This window comes from Brachycentrus maculatus, unplaced genomic scaffold (assembly GCF_059751285.1).
Source record: "Brachycentrus maculatus isolate JH-2025_06_01 unplaced genomic scaffold, ASM5975128v1 h1tg000003l, whole genome shotgun sequence".
NCBI classification, from domain to species: domain Eukaryota; kingdom Metazoa; phylum Arthropoda; class Insecta; order Trichoptera; family Brachycentridae; genus Brachycentrus; species Brachycentrus maculatus.
In genome coordinates, this window is record NW_028280758.1 from 556,235 (window position 1) to 575,774 (window position 19,540).

The window sequence follows — 19,540 nt, forward strand, 5'->3', positions numbered from 1 at the left end:
GGAACACAAAAGTGGGTGGGTCAGAGATGGGAAACTTTTCATATGTAAAGTTCCTTTTCCCTGCGGTCTGGCGGAAGGTCTTGAATTACCATTTTATTGGTGGAGTGCCGTCAGATACAGCCCCGGGCTGACCCTTGACCCCCGCGCCCGCGCCCCCCGCCCCCGGCCCTCTCAGGACCTCCCGAGGGTCGCAAGTCGCAACCTCCCTGGAACCGGTGGATGCTGAAAATTCCCGGACCAAGTTGATGGATTGTTGACGACGGAATTCGGTAACCGAGAGATACCTTGCAAAACTTGTTGTGCATTGTTTAGAACTACGTTTCTTCTGCTATGTATTTCTCCTTATCAGTGTAATATTCATACTTACAACATTTTGAGTGTGTCCAAATACTTGTTCACGAATCTGCATTATCTCCGTTTATATGTTACTTTATACATTTTTTGACACCTCAACATGGATGTAGAAGAATATGGAAATCTGGGCATTTATAGGGCCTACGACCGTCATAGGTTGGTTTAACACGTTGACTACCACGGCAATTTTCAGAATTCCTGTCTTAAAAGCAAATTGTTTAAAAATATTATTTTTCTTCTTAATTTTGAATATTTTTTTTTATAATTATATTTTCGGTTCATCTATCCATATTAGCACTGATATACTACGAATTTTATCGTAACTGCACGAATATGGCGAGATAATTCGTAGTCGGAGTCCTAGCAAAGAAGGCAATCCACGAATTATCTCGTAGTTGGCAGTCAACGTGTTAAGTGATCTTTCCCTATTCCAACATAGCTCTCGGTAGTGAAATCACATGAACTGTGTCACGAGTTTGATCGATATATTTATTGATTCGGCATTAACATTGTGGAAAAAAATTAAACGCTTGTAATAAACCATTTAATGAATTTTTTTTTTATTATACACGACTAGTTTCGAAAACTAACAAATGTTTTCATTAATATTAATTTTCACCTGCAGATGAAAACATCTTAGTTAGTTTTCGATTTTTCGAGTTTTCGATGTGTTTATTTTTAAAAATATATATATGACATGCATATAATGAAATTCCAAAAAGCAATTAAAATAAATAAAATAAAAATATTTATCCCATTCCGTTTCCGGTATGCCGTAAATTAGCACTTCCGGGTCTTAAGTCTTTTCACAATACAAGGAAAAAGTATCAGGAGATCATGCGGAAGCAGGAGTCGCGCGACGCCCCTATAGATCGAGTTCGCTTGGAAGCTCGCCAGTTCGGCCGCGTTACATTGTGGTCCGTGTGACAAGCGAGTAATAATAATGGGCCGCGAGAGATAGAGATACAGAGTACCGGGCAGATATCGCTCACTCCTTTCAAGAACGTCATAAATCAAAAAAACTTGATTTTTCAGGAGAACGTTTTTAAAATTTAAAAATATAATACAATGTATTAAAAATAAATATCAAGCCACTTATTGAACTTTTTACTGTGCAACAGATCTTTTTAAGTAAAACCTGCATGTTTTTTCTCCATTTGAAAAATATTAAGTATATTTAAAAAAATAATCAAACAAAACCTTTTCTTCAAAATGCAAAAACAACACTTTCTGCCCTGTAACGGGTAAATATAAGGTTAAAAATATGCCTCTTTTGCTGGGATATAGTACATTCTCTGGGCATTCCGAAAACATGCACAACTGAATGTTGACGATTTTTGATTTATGACGTTCTTGAAAGGAGTGAGCGATATCTGGTATGGTAATGCGTGACGTCCGCCGGTGGTCGGTCGGCTCCGTACTCTATATTCTCGCTAGCCTCGGGAGTCGGGAGCCGGGAGCCGGGCGCCGAGTGGCTTTGTTCCGGAACAGGCTTACCTTGGGCGAGCGCTGACCGCACCAGCGACCGTCTGCCTCTGCAGCCCTCTCTGCCTGCCCACACCGAGACCGTTAACCCCGACCTTACTCGCACCGCGATGCCTGATTCTTTGCTTTTAGCACTTCGCCTTTTATCTGACAAACTGTTAACATAATCAGCCAAATGAAAATACGAACATGTTGGAACATTGCCTTTATTGTTTTATTATTTGGTCTATAATTCCAATGACCACGTTTAGTTGAGTGACAGCCATATTTTTTTCCTCTTTGTATGGCATTTTTCTTTTCAATAATAGAATTCAGTTAGCGTCCGGCAACGCTCAGAGCTGGACGTTAGGTCATGACATTTTTTTTTAGAATATGTATTTTTTTTTAAAATATATTTTTTAGCTCCTCACTTTTCAACAACTGTTTTCTTTTCAAAATCATGTATCCATTTCGAAGAAAAACTTTTTCCAATGCAAAATCGGCGTTTTAACAAAAAAAAAACAATCACGTTAAATATTAATTGGGTTTAAAATTAGGTTGCGATTTATCGAATACTGAGCCTTTGCATTAAAACTGTACAACCTGCTGCCATTATCTATAAAATCATTAAATATAGAAACTAAATATAAAAATGCTATTCATAAATAGATATATAAAATTTTTTTGTTGACTTCACTAATAAAAATATGTGCTATTTTTTATTCTAATTTGATATTTCAACATTTTTATTTATTAACTAGATGTACCTGCCTACTCGTTACTATAGCTCAGTCTGTTAGATATATAAGAAATAAATAAAATAGGAATCACACATTTATAATACTAATGTGTAATTTCACAATGCTTGTGATGCTATGAACATGTTAACACGTGAACACAGAATCTATTAAAGAACAACGCAATGGGAGAACATTGGTAACAGCGGCTGTCAAGATGTACACTGTCCGCCATGAGCAATGCTTAGTATGGGGTGTACTGCTGTTACATTCAATAGATGGCGCTGCCATTGTGGTAAAAATCTGTCAACTTTAAATTTTTTTATTTATAATCATAACACGCGCGTTTTATCAAAATGCAACTATGTGCCAAAATTTCAAAGAAATTGACGAAAAACTTTTCAGATTTTTTTTTTAACAAACTTTTATTTTTATTAGATGCATAAATCCAGAATTACCTCTGTACATAAATAAGCATCGGTATGTTTTTGTGTAATTATTTCATTACTCGTATCATGTATGTTTCTCACACAAGTACTTTTCGATACGTCTCACGGTCTCGCCACATCCTGATACAGTATTTAATTTAATATCCTCGCCTTTTATCGCCATTTCTTATTCCATATGTCATGTTACTCTGTACTCGGGCGAGATTACATTACAGAATTTCAACAAAATGAAACCATACGACCACGTACGCTCCGACTTGATCCCCAGGCGGACTACAGAGAACCTCGAAGCGTGCGAGGCTTGTATCGGATAACCGGCGGCAGAACTGGGCAACCCTGCCGCCCGCTGCGTTGCGTGCACGCAGGACGTGTACGGGCTGGCGCGTCGCCCGGTTTGAAGAGGACGGTGGTTGTGTGATTGCGCCCTTAGCCCCCCGACACACGAGCGCACCCCCCTGGGCAGTGGACTGGACTGCCGTTGCTGCGAGCTGTGAGGAAGGACATCCGCTGGCCGTATCCATTTATGATAGCGTCAACACACAAATATATTATACATAATACATAATACATAATACATTTGTCCGCCTCCGCAGTGTAATGGTCAGCACGCTCGGCTACCGTTCTGGAGGTCCCGGGTTCGATTCCCAAGGGGGGCAAAATAAATACAAGTGATTTTTTTCACTGTAATATTTATTCAATATTACCCTGGACTGGTACCTGAAGCGGAGGGCTGATCACCTTTCCTTCATGTGTAAACGATCAAGATAACACTGCGTTTATATGATGCAGTGCCCTATGCACCATTGGGTGCGGATAAGGGTTTAATTTTATTTTATATGTTTAAATACAAATATTTTGCTTATTTATTTTTTTTACAAAAATCTTATTAATATTAGTATATAACCACATACCGGTGAGAGGTTACATACTTATATTACTAACTTTTTTTTTAAATAAGTAAAAATGACTAACCATAAAGTAAATGGCTTAAATTTTAATAATATTGAGAATATACAAATCTTTTGACTACATTATTAATCATTCCCATGATTTTTCCCTTGAATCGCTTCCGTATGTAACGCGTTTTGAAATTGCACCATACATTATACTACACTATAAACTACAATACGTTATGACAGCTTGTGTTTTGTTGACGCTGACGACTACCAATTTGAAATTACCGAAAGGTTAAGTGGTGTTAACGTTAAAATTGTGACGACAATATCTCACAAGTGACTCACGACACGTTTGTTAAATTTCCCAACGCACTTTTGGATATATTAAACTAGTGTGTATTTTTGTGTGATTATGCATTGTAAATTTTACTATAATCAAGCCACAATTATATGCTCGTGTTGATGTATTATGTTTTATAATTATTTTAAACATCGTTCACAATATTCGTATGGAGCCGGCATAATTTATTTTATTCTTTACTGTTTATAAAGGTCATGGTTAATGATATTCATACATAATTTGCACAACATTACATATATTGGGTTTAGTTTTAGTGTGTAGTAATCAAATACACGACATGCTGTACTCGTAATCATAATAAATGCTGCAATAATGTTTTATTTTATCATATATTTTTAATGTAGTCGTTGTTTCTGCAATAACCCCATATCTTTCAAATCCTAAAAGACGTCACTTTGATTGCTATATCAGAATATAAATCGTCGTTTGTTCAAAATCTTAAAAACACTAAAATCATTCGATCGGTTTCAAATTTCGACAAAACGTTGCATTACATTAAATTTTATGTTTACAAATAAAATTGTAACAGATGACAGTCAATTTTTTTAAAAATCATATTGTTACAGTAATGGCAGTGCCATCTGTTAAACGTAACAGTAACACACGCAATATTGAACATTGCTCATGGCAGATATCGTGCTTCTTGACAGCTGCTATTGCTTACCATTTTTAAATGCATTTTTTTTCATAGATTCTATTTTCTTTCTTTTTCGTTTTACCAGACTGAGACACAAGCAACGAGTGGCCGGGGTATAGTTAGTTGAAAATAAAGTTTCGTCCTCATATAATGTTATTCCATTTTTTATTGTTGCACAATATGCACAATATTAAAAAAAAAACACCAGCTACATATGGGCTGTCCAAATTTAAAACACAGTAAGGGACATTTTTTGGTAGTAGGTTTTTTTTGCATTTTTGGACTAAGTAGAGTCTACTTAGTCCATAAATGCAAAAAAAACCTATTTACATATCGCTCACTCCTTTCAAGAACGTCATAAATCAAAAATCGTCAATTTTCAGTTGTGCATGTTTTCGGAATGTCCAGAAAATGTACTATATCCCAGCAAAAAAGGCATATTTTTAACTTAATATTTACCCGCTGCAGGGCAGAAAGTGTTGTTTTTGCATTTTGAAGAAAAGGTATTGTTTAATTATCTTTTTTAAACATACTCAATATTTTTCAAATGGAGAAAAAACCTTCAAGTTTTACCTAAAAAGATGTGTTGCACAATAAAAAGTTCAATAAGTGGCTTGATATTTATTTTTAATACATTGTATTATATTTTTAAACTTTAAATGCGTTCTCCTGAAAAATCAAGTTTTTTTATTTATGACGTTCTTGAAAGGAGTGAGCGATATGTGATATGTGATATTGTGCATATTTTCATATGTGATATTGTGCATATTTACATTTGTGATATGTATCAATTAATATTGATTTATTTCGCTGTATTTCCGCACTCATTTCAGTGGCCAATCAACATACGAAAGTCGAGGACCGCTTGTAATATAGCGACAACAAAAAACACCCTTAATTTGTTTCATTCACAACGGAAACGTTCAGCGGAGGAACATATCGATTTTACAGTTTAATGAAAGTGAGCAAGTATTAGGGAACAAATTATTCGTGACATATTTTTTTTCATACGGCACGGTCATAAATTATTTTCCCCATTTTAATTTGCATACGGTCGGCGTTCCCGCGCGGAAGTTTCCATTGCTCAGTCTGAAATTTTATAACGCGGAGTTATGGGGACGGACTTTGAGGAATTCTACAAAGTGGCGCGATGACGAGGGTACATTTCGGCAAACTTTGGCGCTCCAGCCAAACGTCGCACTCCCGATTTTCCGGGGACGGGTTTATCCGGTAAGCGGATTATCCGGGATATTGAAAAATCATTTTATAGAAACAAAAATGTTTCACAGTAATGTCGAAACGCGTGTTAGGGGCCGAACACATTTGTTGCCCGCAGTGATAGAATAAGCTTATCTCATTAAATGTCATGTTAAATTATAAATAAAACACTTTTTTTACCATTTGAGTATTATATTGTTACAATTCGTTTCGGAAGTTTACGGGTTAAACCCTAAATAACTAAACTATATTTGTAGATACAATGCCATTTGTGGATCGCACAATATTGACATATGTAGTAGATGTGCGGAATAGTGATATATTGTTAAATGTCTCTTACAGTCATTCCTAATAAACCAAACTTATGTGCTATGTGACCGGTTCCTATTTTTAATAAACACTTTTGAATTTTTACGTTTTTAATTGCGTAGTCCGCCAGACGAATGATAAGTTATTAAGGGTTAAATTATATGCGTTATTTATAAGAGAACAGTACGAGGACGGTCGAAAAAGACTTGGCACGATCAGATTAATCAGAACCTAAAATCTGGTGGTGTCAAAAGTCTGCGCAATCGGAGGGCATATATGAGTAGATGTATGGATGTGAAGGAAGCGACAGAACAGAAGAGTGTGGCGTTCTATCCTCTCTCCCTACCCCTGCGGGTACATCGGAAACATCGTAATGGTAGAGTTAGTAAAAAAAACGTGTTTTCGGATCAACCGGAAAATCGATTATACGGGATAGGTTTAGATAGATAGGATAGGTTTTATACACCCATCCCGGAAAATCGGGAGTATTTACTATATTTCCCTACCCTCTCGTGTTTACCTTAAGAGATGTGGGCGTGGATGCTTCCATGGGCTTTCTACGAATATTCAACGAGTCCTCGAACGTATGCGTCATATATCACAAGAGCACCCTACATATTTTCAAAAATGTCAAAATTTTAGATCAACTTTTCCCTAGGTTTCTCTTACGAGTATGTACTATATAAATACTTTCTCCTATATTGTTGTTTATTACACATTTTCTATTTTGTCCTTAACGATTTTAAGTGATGACAAAAAGTCGAATCTAACACTTGTTGATTAAACTGAGTATCTAATTCTCATGCCACTTGCTCGCAGGGATATGCAAAGTGAATGGAACGTCACACCACTCGATTCTTCCACATTCATGTATTTCCTTATACATACCCGTCCATTATTCCGACTCCTAACCTGACAACTTTCAATTTTTAGACCTACTTGATTATGCCATTTTATCTTCGGTCTTCCTCTGCTCTTATTTCCAACTACAATTCGCTTTATAAAATTGTTTTGCCGTTCTTTCCTCGCTCATTCCTTCGATGTATCTAAACCTCAACACACCTTTCTTAATTTCACCGATGATGCTTATCTTAGCCTGTCATTCTTTCCTCATTTCACCATTCATCCATCGCTTTGTCGCTCATTCGACACAAATATCGCAATTCGGCTGCATTTAGTCTACTATTATTATTCTATTGCCAACTCCATGCTTCACTTCCATACATTAGGGTTGATACTAGGGGTCCATTGTGTATTTATTGAACGTTATTAATTTTTGTTCTCTTATTTATTAAAAGTAAAAAATCATAAGTAAAGAAACAAAAAAAAGAAGGCAGAGAAGGGAACGGAGAGCATACGATTTTGAAGAATAGATATTACTACGTTTTATAATTATTTTTAACATTTTACGCATTTACATATTAATAAAATATTAGTGGTTATACGAGTTTATTAATATTACTTACTTTTTTGTTTATAAAAAAAATTAAATTATAAATATTAAATTCGTAGATATCAAGCAAAATTTTTAAAATTTCGGTTACACTTTATAATATATATATATATATATAATCAAAACATAAATATAGTCGTTTTTTGGTGTTAAAACTTAGTGTATGTTTTTGTTATTTCTCATTAGTAAATTCGAACTGCCGAGTTGGGAAGCCTGTGAAGGCTGATAACGCTGCATTTACAGGGGTACATTAAAGCATGAATTAAACAGCTAGGGGTAAAACATGCACTCTACTGCGTTCACTATAACATCAATCTAAATTGCATTCTGTATAAAGGTCATTATCCTTTTGGCTGATATTTAAAAGGGCTTTTATCCAAATAAATATAAATAGTAAGTTTATCACAAAACGACCGTATGTTACGTTTCATATTTAGATTCAATTTTCATTTATTTATTTTTTCACCGAATTTCGCTTTGTCAGAAATTAAATAAAAGTTCTATTCATACACTCGTGTATTACAAACATTTTATGCATATGTAGACATTATTATTGATTAATTAATGGTATTTTTTTGGCATTTTTACGTTTGTAACTCATATGCGTACAATTTTAATTGCATACTTCATCCCTTAAAGTTGTCTAAATCATCTATTTTTTTTAAGGAATTAATATTACGTTTTTATTTTGCCATTTCTGTGGCGTTTCTTGAACGCCTGTAAAAGCCACATTCGTAACTGTTATAATGATTACACCATTAACTCATGCATGCTTATAAACCGTTATTTTTCTTATTTTGCACAAATTAATTCTGAGAAAAATATTGAATTGTATGAAAAAATCATTTGTAGTTTTTTTTATTAACTGTTTCGGCATTCACTTTGTGGTAAGACATTGAATTGTAAAAAAAACACTCGTTTTTTACCACTTGAGTTTATTTTATTATAACGACTTGTTTCGGAAGCTATGCTTCCATCTTCAGGTCTAAATAAAAACATATCATACTTGTATTATAGTTTATATTTAGACATTAAGATGGAAGCATAACTTCCGAAACTCGTCTTTATAATAAAATAAACTAAATTTGTAAAAAAACATATGTTTTTTTTGTACAATTTCAACGTTTGTAGTATTTTTTCCGTATGAAAAGGGGCTTCTTTTGAACCGAACACTCCCGGCAGTATTCATTCAGCATTTTTTTCAATTAAACAATATTTTATTGTATAAATATACGATTTACCGTTAGATTTGGCAACGTCTACAATGGATTCAGACCCTCCGTATTCCTCAGTCCCTCCGCGCCGCCAACCCTCCCGATTCCTACTGAATGGGGGGCGGTTTAGCCCCGCAAAACCACTAGTAGGAAAATTCGCGGCAACAGCGCGTCGGGAAATTCCTAAGGGGAACCTCTTCTCATATACAATTTCACAACTCCCAGCACCGAAGCCCCCGAGCCAACGGGAACGAGGCATTAGTTTAGTTTATTTTCACTCGACGTATTTTTTGCCGCTTTTTTCTGTCTGCGAATTTAATATCCGAATGAGACGTTGATTCGCGCGGATACAACAGTCACGAGCAATGAAAAAGTAAAATGAGACTACATAATATCACATCGAGAAATACAGTTTGTCACGCGTATTGCGTACGCAAAGTAAAAAGGGGAATTGTTATGATTTTATCGTGACGTCATTTTATAACGCAGACTCGAAATGAAGACTCTCTACTTAGCGTAATCTCTCATTTAAGATAAATAAAAGTTTTACGTATAAAAAAATATTCAGTTTTACTTGGGATCTCGCGTGTCGTTTGGAGTGAGCCTAATGGAGTTACGCGAATGGGTTCGTAATTTAGTTGTTCGTAGGGTAGAATTCTTCTAATGATGATGATCGTTAGACTAAAATAAACGAGGTAATTAAAAGAGGATGCTGCAAGATTTCTGCTATCGTTATTCGTTTTCACATTATCTAGATCCGCCACTCGCCCCCCCCCCCCCGCCCCGCCTCCCCGCCCGATCAATACGACACCCCCAAAACTCGAAGCTTTCACGCGAATGTACCCCTTATTCGGCTAAACAAAAAAGTTTGATATCACTTGGCCGGATTCCTTTAAACTTTTACAAAAGTTAACACTCTGAGCGGCATTTCGTTTTGGTAATACTTTACTTTTCTTTTATTACCAAGAGAAAATATTTTTAGAACATAAAAATAAAATCAATTCTGAAATATGTATAATATTGTATTCGATTCAAGTTCACTAAATACTAAAAATGGTAAAAGAGAAATATACATTTTTAGTTAATGGTAAATAAAGTATTGATGATAATAATAAAGTATTGGGAATTTTATTGAGAATAGAAGTGGAAAACTTATTTAGCTGTCTACACAACAATGTGTAATGTATTTTATAATACATATGTATGTATTCACAAGCCGCGGGCCTACCCGAACATAATTTTCATTTGAAGTATTTATAAATATCATGAGACCACAAGTATTTCTTTTTATATTAAAAAATGAGACTGTTACAATATACAATGTAAAAAGTTTATTTATTTTTTTAAATGTTCCAAAATGTCGAAATTTGATTTTTTTCAATAATAATCGCGAATTTGCTCGTGTTTGCAAAATTTCAACTGCGTGATGACACATACCTCATCGATGTTAAACTAACTTACCTTTACGCCACTTCACTTCGCTTCACTTTACGAGAGAATAGAAATCTACACCATGAACATCTATCATGCAACGTTTTGCCGCAAGTTGCATTCAGTCTACTTTCGTCCTTCCTTTGCCAACTCCATGCTTCACTCCCATGCATAAAGATTAATAACTGGGCTTCCTTGTGCTTTGTTAGTTTTGATTCCATTGTTAGGCATTTGTTTGCCTCAACTAACGTCAATGCGCTATCACTCTGTTCCCCGTACTCACTCTCCTTTCTTTATCCTTATCAATCTTTCTATCCCTAGAAAACAAGTTGTTTGTTTGACAGGTATTCTACCTGTTCCATTTTTACTATTTACCAATATTTAACATCCAGACTTGCATACATCTCTTACAAGGACTATAATTTTAGAATTGTCAACATTCATCATCAAATCACTCTCCTTCCACATATCTTACACCTTTGTCACCAATGCCCGCAGGTCTTCTTTATTATAGGCTAGAATCAATTATCCATGTACACATCAACGGCTACTGCGACATTACACATCCCTGTTTAACACCTTTAGAAAAATTAAACCGCGATGTAATGAGTCACTGAATAAGTGGCTGGATGTTGAAGTTAAGTGAATTAAGCATTTATATTAAAGAAATTATCGTTAACTTTGACATATTGATGTATTCAATGAGTGAGGATGTCACTCTCGCCATTTTTCACACAAAAATATGATATTCTTTCAATTTTTGCCTTCCTAAAATAAACTTGTCGAGAAACTTTTTTTTATATAGGCACTAAGATTACTTTGTTTAATACTGACCTACTCGTATCATAGAAATTCGACTTTAAATGTGTTGAATTATGCTTTAAAACTTTTTTTAACTACGTAAGTACGAATGGAATAGAATAAAAAAAACGAGAAACGAGGTTTATTTTTAAATATATTCTTTAGAATTGACCTGTGAAGGATTCGTGGAATTTTGCATATATTTTTTTTAGCGATATATAACTATTACTCATTGTGAATCACGCGAGCACAGATAAGTCAACGCATTTTTGTTGCATACTTCGTAGTAATATTATCGAAGTTAAAATAAAAAGATATTTTTACCCGCCCATGATTTGCATCGACTTAATACCACGCTCGCTATCGAACAAAGTCACGAGGAGCCGAAAGATACGATTGAATGAGAATGTCGGAGGGCGCCACTGCGTTCGGGAGCATGCGCAGCGCTCGTTCCGCGCAACGTTCTCTGTCATTGGTTAGAGCGTCGGAAGCGAGGCGCATTCGGCCAATCGCGGGCCAGAGCCCGCCCGAGCTCGCGGTGTTTTGGCCTTCCAAGGTTAGTCTATGTTTAAGCCTTTAGCTATGATATCAACGTCAGAACTGAACCTAGTATGGTTGCCTAGCGTGTTATACAGCGGTGCCGTTCAAAAAAGTGCCGGGATATCGAACAGGACGCGCCGGATCGACGCGAATTTCAGTGCCCTCGTGAACGGTTGTCGCGTTGGATCCGGATCGCAGCAGAATGGACGGGTCAGTGCAAATAATTCGGTGAGGGGTTGTGCGGACCGCCGAGTGGCCGGTAGTTTCGGGTACATAGCCAGTTACGAGGGACAGAGGCTCGGCCGCTGGGACAGCCGGCTCGGCGCCGCAGTGCTCCTCGGCGAGTATCCGTATGTCTTGTACTGGAGGGCCGTGTCCTCAGCCACCGCCACCGCCACCGAATCGCCGCGAGCGCTCTTCCCCGTCGCCATGGAGACCAGGTACGTCTCGTCACTCGACGCTCCATCCGCCTTATCTCGCGTCGACACACACGCCAATGTAAACATCACACGACAAAAAATGTCAAACTTTAACATACCCGACAGCCTATGGGCGCTTGTGCACTACGCGGATTTTTTTACTGCCTTTTTTTGACAGTTTAGCGTGATCGAGTCACGCGTACCGATCCGGAGAAAGACGGAAAAGTGCACAATCCAATCATCAGTTTTTTCATGCCGGACCGGACAGTAAAATAACGTGTAGTGCACAAGCGCCCTACAGCTGTCTTATCTTCTTCCCAGGAATGTCGTAACTGAAAAAGCCATTCTTTAAAGTTTTATTGGACTTCTCCGAATGTTCTTTGTCTCGAGTTTTAGTATGACCAATATCGGATGACGATACTCACTTACTACTTACTTCAGCCTTCTTCTTGTGTCCAGTATTGAACAAAGGCCTCCCTCTTGGACTTCCACAGTTGTCTGTTGGACGCGACTCTCTCCAGTTCAGCCCCGACCCTTTTTTAATGCCATCGGATCATCGTGTCTGAATGATGGTAACATTTGACAAAAATGTGTATTGTTCAATTTTATTCTATACAAAGAAGAATGTTATTGTCAACATTTTTCTACTCGTTTCACTCTACACTGGACGTTAAATAACTTATTTTGTACATAAAAAAGCATTATTAACTTTGTAGTATGGTAATATAACAAATAAATACAAGTGATTTTTTCACTCTAATATTTACTTGATATTACCCTGGACTGGTCCCTGATGCGCAGGAGTAATCACCTTCCCTTCATGTGTTAACGTTTAAGATAACACTGTTTATATAAAGCAGTGCCCTATACACGATTGGGTATGGATAAGGGTTAGAAAATGATAACATTTAACAAAAATATCTATTGTCTAATCATATACAATAAAAAGCATTGTAAACTTTGTAGTATGCTAATAATAACACTATCCTTATCATTCATCGTTCACTTTGTGCAATACCATAGTATTACACAAAGTAAGCGATGAATGATAAGGAGAGTGTCAACTTATTCACTTAATATTAATCTCATAACTATACCGTGGTATTTATTACACAAAGTAAATGTTGAATGATAAGGAGACTGTTAAACAACTTTTTCGCATTTCTGGAGGTCCTCACCGAAAAGTTACATTTCCAACATTGCGCAAAAAATCCTTTAAATCCAAATCTGTTATGTTTACTGTATTCTATCGAAATCATAATTAAAGTTGCGACAAAACGTAACCAATACTGTGTTAAATCAATATGAAATCATTAAATCACACCAAAACGTAACAATTTTACAAGCTAGAATTACTGATTACTTAAAATCATCTATAATTGAAATGTAACGTGTTAGTAAATTGTAGAGGATCTCCACATATATCGTATTATTTGAATATAATCTTGACCAATTTCTGAGCAGACAGCTTTTTCCTCAAGACAAATTAAGACTTTTTTCAAAAAAAGTTTTTTTGAAAGTTGTAAAATGGAAAATCACTGCTTCAAATATCTTTTTTTTATATTTTATTTCAAAAGGCGTCATTCATTTCAATTCATTTCTGCAAGTGATACTGAATTGTGGAACCCTTTCTTACAAAACTACCAAAAATTCCTGATTACTTAAAATCATTTATAATTGAAATGTAACGTTTTGGCGAGGACTTCCACATTCGTATTACTATAAAAATTTGTGCAACGAACGAATGTCTCGAATCAAATACAAATGTTCAAAATCTTATTTGGTAGCCGTGAGTACGTAACGCCAGTTTTTTTTTTTGTGAACTATACTTTCTAAAAGTTTTTGATTACAAAAGGTGTGTTGAAACCATTAGGACGGAAGGTAGAGCCCGTTCCCCTCGGTTCCCATGCCCGAGCCACCAGACCTGCTCTGTGCCTTGGCAACACTGCTTCAGACTGGGGTTCCGTTATTCACAAAAACTCGGCTATTTATTACCCCGAAGTCTGTCTGACGAACGGTTAATGCATCGTCTGTATAATATGAACTGCGCAAAGAATGAATAGTCCTGTTATTTAGTATAATACACTGTAAACGAAAAGTTTTATTCTTAATTTGAGACACATATAACGTTGATATATCATCTGTAGAGTGAAAACATATAACTCAGTTTCTCCAGGGTATGCTTGGCTACAATAGTTTAGAGACTAGAAGGAATGTGTATTTAATTACGCATTTTTATCGATTGTTGCGCGGTATGATCGATAATCCTGAAATTATCCGGAGCATTGGTCTGTATGTTCCCGATAGTTACCTAAGACAGCTTTGGCATAGATTGTTTCACATTTCTATACACAGGACCAACCTGCCGATGGTTATGCCTGTAGGAAGAGCTACCGCTATGTTGAACAATATCACATTGAATATTGATCTGTTCCATGTGTCCGAAGGAGTTTTCCGAAGCGGGATTCTTCTACACCTTTAAGTCTTCTTGCTTACTTTTACTTTTAATATATACGCCTTGAATATTTTTGTTATGTATATATTATTTTTTTATTGAATAAATTGAATTGAATTGAAATTGAATTGAACTCAAGAGTATCTAGAAGAGCTGTGTATTCCGGACGAATTGGTTGATAGACGTGTCTCACGCTTCTATCGGCTACAACTGCTATAAGGTAAAGTGATTTTACCAGCTCGCAACCAGCGCACTGAATTTGGCGAGCGTGCCTCTGCTATTGCAGAGCCGATGGCATGGAATGCTCTTGTTAAAAAATAGTGAGAGTAAGATGATTTTTAGAAAAAAAAACAAAAACGCGTTTGTTTGCTAAATCATTTCCACTGTCTACTTTTCCCCAATTAAATCGCCATAGGGCGTCTTTGAGGTAGCATTTTACGAAAATCGCACTAAATAAATTATTCAAATTCACTATTATAAATTAAGAATACATAATTTTATAAATATTTTGTATTTAACACGTATTTCTTTGTCTCAAATACTGTCCATTTCACTATTTCCAATGCCAATCTGATAAATTAACATTTAGTTAATTTTTACACAATTATGTCCTTCAATATTGTTCAACATCGAGGAATTGTACTGTTTTAAAAATAAAAAAAATTGATTATGAATTCATTACATATTTTTCCAATTATTTTCATCGCTCATATTGACGTCATGCTAATAAAAAAATCGGTGTATCGAATATTCCACACTATTATGACGCTAAGGTAAGTTTTTTCTGCAACCTATTGGAAGTAGAATGGATCTTTGTCAGACGGGAGGAATATCTAATTTAACATACTCAACCTATAAATTATTGTATTAGACTCGCTTTGTGTTTTTAACAGCCGATATAATTAATATTTTCATTCATCATTTTCTTTTGGAAAATTCGCCTTCGAAAAAACGTTATTTTCGTAAGTTGGTAATAAATGACGTCACAGAAACGATGTTATTTTAATGTTGGTGTAATCGCTAAATTATTGGCAACTCTATTTGTTGATGTCTATGGTCCACCCTCCACCCCTCCCTCTCCCCCATATTTGTATAACACAAATGGTAGTGTAGTGGTAAACAAACAATCCACGCTACTACTATTACAGCTCTATAAAGCATAGACAATAAACAATATGACGTCATAAAACGTTCGATGACGGAAATTTGATGACGTATGCGAACGCACGTTTTTCGTTTTTTCAAAATATCTAAAGTTTAAACCTTCATATCTCCCTTAGTCCTCTACAGATTTCAATAAGATTGTTATCGATAGTATTGTGATTTTTCATATTAATTTATTAGCCAATAATCACATATCGTGATATTTATCCATTGAGAGCTAAAGTAGTAGTGTCCATACGACTCAGACACTGGCTATCGGTCGCCAGTTGATTGGCTGAAGCTATTTAACTCAACTACTCTCGACTCATACAAACGACTGGTCGGAATTGCGAAGTCCATTAATTTTGAATGAATTATTTTAAATAATTAATAAAATATATTGAATATCGCAATAAATATCAGAACTTTTTTTTTGTTTCACTGAAAATAGGTTTAATTATTTGGTGTCATATGAATAGTTCACTACATTTTGAGTGTGTTCTCAAATATGGGTTTATCCACTTATGAGTTATTTTTACATTTTGGATCTTGCATACATCCAAATAAAAGGGTCGCTGCTAAGTAAAACTTTCCCCAATCCAACCATAGATGGCTCTAGGTGAACTCATATGTACAGTTTCATGAGACTAATGATATATGGAGGAGTTCCAAAAAAAACGTTGTCAATCATGTGAAGAAAAGTGATTGTTGCACGTGTGTAAAGTGATCATTTATCCATCCTATGACAAGTCGTAAGCCCTGTAAATACCCAGACTTTTATATTCTTTCTCGTCTATGTTGAGATGTCATATGTAAAATGGCTTAATTTCTCTTTCAACTTATCTCTCTTTCGGTGAATGTCGCACTTGTGTAAAGTGTTCACTTTAACCAGCCTATCATAAACTCTGTAAATACTTAGATTTCCCCATAATCTTTTTAATCTATGTTGAGATTTCAAAAATGTCGTTTGAATAATTTTGGATAATTTATATAGCGCCATTTTCGTAAAATACTACCTCAAGAGCGCTTATAAAGACGTAATTTGTGATATGATGATGATAATGATCGATAATTTTTTTTTTATTTGTTTTTTTTTTTATTTAATTTCCGATTTTAACAGAATTCTTATAACAAGATAATTGTTATGACGGTACCAAATAATGATCAATAAAAAATAAATAATAAAAAAATGTCTTTTGTGTCATTTCCAAGTTTAACAGAATTCTTTGAACAAGATTATTATCATGACGCTGATAAATATCGATTAAAAAAAAACAAAATAATGTCTTTCTGTCTCATTTCCAATTTTAACAGATTTCTTTAAACAAGATTCTCACGTTGCGCGGCTATAGAGTCGTATTCCGCGCGCACCTGGCCCCATGCCCGGCCACCATTCTCCACCATGTATTTGTGATCCCTTTGTCCCTCGACACCCAACTGCCACGTTTCGCCGTGAGGACGATAGAGCCGAAATGGCCGTGCGCCCTTTCCCATGGCTGCTTGGTGCCCAGCTGCCGATTTGGGTCAGCCACCTGCGCACCGCTCACCCCATGGCTTTTAATTTTCATCCGATCCTTTCCTTCACAATGGCTTGTTTTGCTCGCTGAGCGAAACACCTCAACAGGTCATCTGTGCGAAGGTTAAATGAGCAAGTTGCTTTGTGTCGGATGATGTCGTCTTCTCTATACTGGAATAATAAAAATTAAAACAGCTGATTTGCTCTTAAGGCCGGGATCTTGAACGTTCTAATTCGGAACGCGACCGGCCGCAATAGGGGTCAGACGTGTTTCCGAGCACAATTTTTTTAGAATATGTATTGGATTTGAAAAAAAAAATTTAAAAAAACCTTAATATCTCCTTACCTTTCCTCTTTTCTTTTCAAAACCATTTATTAATTTCGAAGAAAAACTGATTTATTCAATACAAAAACGGTGTTGCAAAATATTCAATTGCGTTTTATATTACCTTGGTTTAAGAAAATGTGTTGCAATTTATCGTATATTGGGCCTTAAATTGTGATAGTCAGTTTTTTTTATTTCTTAAGCCTTTATCCGCCTTTGATGGTGCATAGGGCACTGCATCATATAAACGCAGTGTTATCTTAATCGTTAACACATAAAGAAAAGGTGATCAGACCTCCGCTTCGGGCACCAGTGCTTGGTAATATTTAATAAATATTGGAGTGAAAAATCACTTATATTTATGTCACCTCTTCCCCTCTGGGAATCGAACTCGGGACCTCTAACACGGATGCCGAGCGTGCTGACCATTACACTACCGAGGCGGACAAAAAATGTAAATATTACCCGGGTTTAAAGAAAATAAACTCGTATATTGGGCCTTAAAGTGAGATAGATAGATATTTCTTTTTATATTTCGGTAGTGTAATGGCAAAGGGATATCTGTCAAATTTTTCATTTTCTAAGTTTGTTCCACAAAATGTCCAAAATAGTGTATTCCATAATCTGACAAAAGAATATAGCTGTAGTTGCAATACTTATTTTGTTTTATCAAGATATGTACATATAAAAATACATAAAACAAACTAGTTATTTAATTTCACAAGTTTGTTTTTGTTATCCTGTTAAATTTGGTCTGAGACAGATATACCCCTTTGCCTTTACACTACCGATTTACATATGTATTTTCGATTAAATTTTAATTGGAGCTATGACGTACACATGTATGGATGAATTGATTGAATCGGAGCGACGCATGTACCATAGCATACGCACGTATGGGGGAGCATTGTGCAGTATCAGTATGCGATGCACACATCCCGTTCTCAGTCTCCTCGCGGGCCAGTGCAGTGCGGGGACTTTACCCACTGAACTAAACAGCAGTGGCCGGCGCGGGGAGCTGCGCCTCGCGCCGTCTGGCGGGTTCAAGGCCCCCCGCTCCGGACAAACCGGATTCCTGGCCGCTTCTTTCCTCTTGTCCCTTTTTCTGGCCACCGACCGTACACACGTATGGGAATCTTGTTTCTTTCGGCCTCTTGGTCGGTGTCGACCCATCGACGGCGAGGAGATATTCACGTGAAGGTTTTCTGGTACACGAGATGCGAAGCAACATTTTTATAAACCCTTCATGACCCTTCGAAGAGGTTTCAAACAAAAATTTCAATAAATTTTTGATTTTTTTTTTTTAAAGAAAGAAATATACGAATATTTCAATTTCATACTATTTCTGTATATGTGGCGAATGTGAGAGGGAAAACAGAACGAGGACGACCGAAAAAGACTCGGCACGATCAGATCAATCAGAACCTAAAATCTGGCGGTGTCAAAAGTCTGCGTAATCGGAGGGCATGTATGACTAGATGTATGGATTTAAAGGAGGCAAGGAGTGTATGTCAGGATAGAAGAGTGTGGCGTTCCATCCTCTCTGCCTACCCTAGGGGGAAACGGCGTGATGGTAGTAGTAGTAGTAGTAGTACTATTTCTGTGAGCCTGAGCGGCTCATTATTAGAAAAAGGCATCAAATTGTGGTAGAGTGAGTTGTGGTACTGTGAGCGAACCGAGAAACTCTGACTTAAGAGTCCTTGACTCTAGCCACGGGACTACAACCCGACACAACATAGATTAAGAAGAATAATCAAATTCTGGGTATTTACAGGGCTCATGACCTGTCACAGGCTGGTTAAGTGATCATTTTACACA

At 36.2% G+C, this 19,540-nt stretch overlaps 1 protein-coding gene across 3 annotated transcripts in view; it reads left to right on the top strand.

Moving 5' to 3' along the window:
- Positions 1 to 19,540, top strand: part of gus (splA/ryanodine receptor domain and SOCS box containing gustavus) — a 229,319-nt gene that overhangs the window by 159,642 nt on the left and 50,137 nt on the right. Inside the window, exon 1 of one of the 3 annotated variants that reach the window (XM_088262560.1) lies at positions 11,790 to 12,304. The exons of the other annotated variants lie outside the window; for them this stretch is intronic. Coding sequence (XP_088118686.1) covers positions 11,889 to 12,304 — 416 coding nt within the window. The 5' untranslated portion in view covers positions 11,790 to 11,888. Of the gene's footprint in view, positions 1 to 11,789; positions 12,305 to 19,540 lie in introns of those variants that run through there. 3 annotated transcript variants of the gene reach the window in all.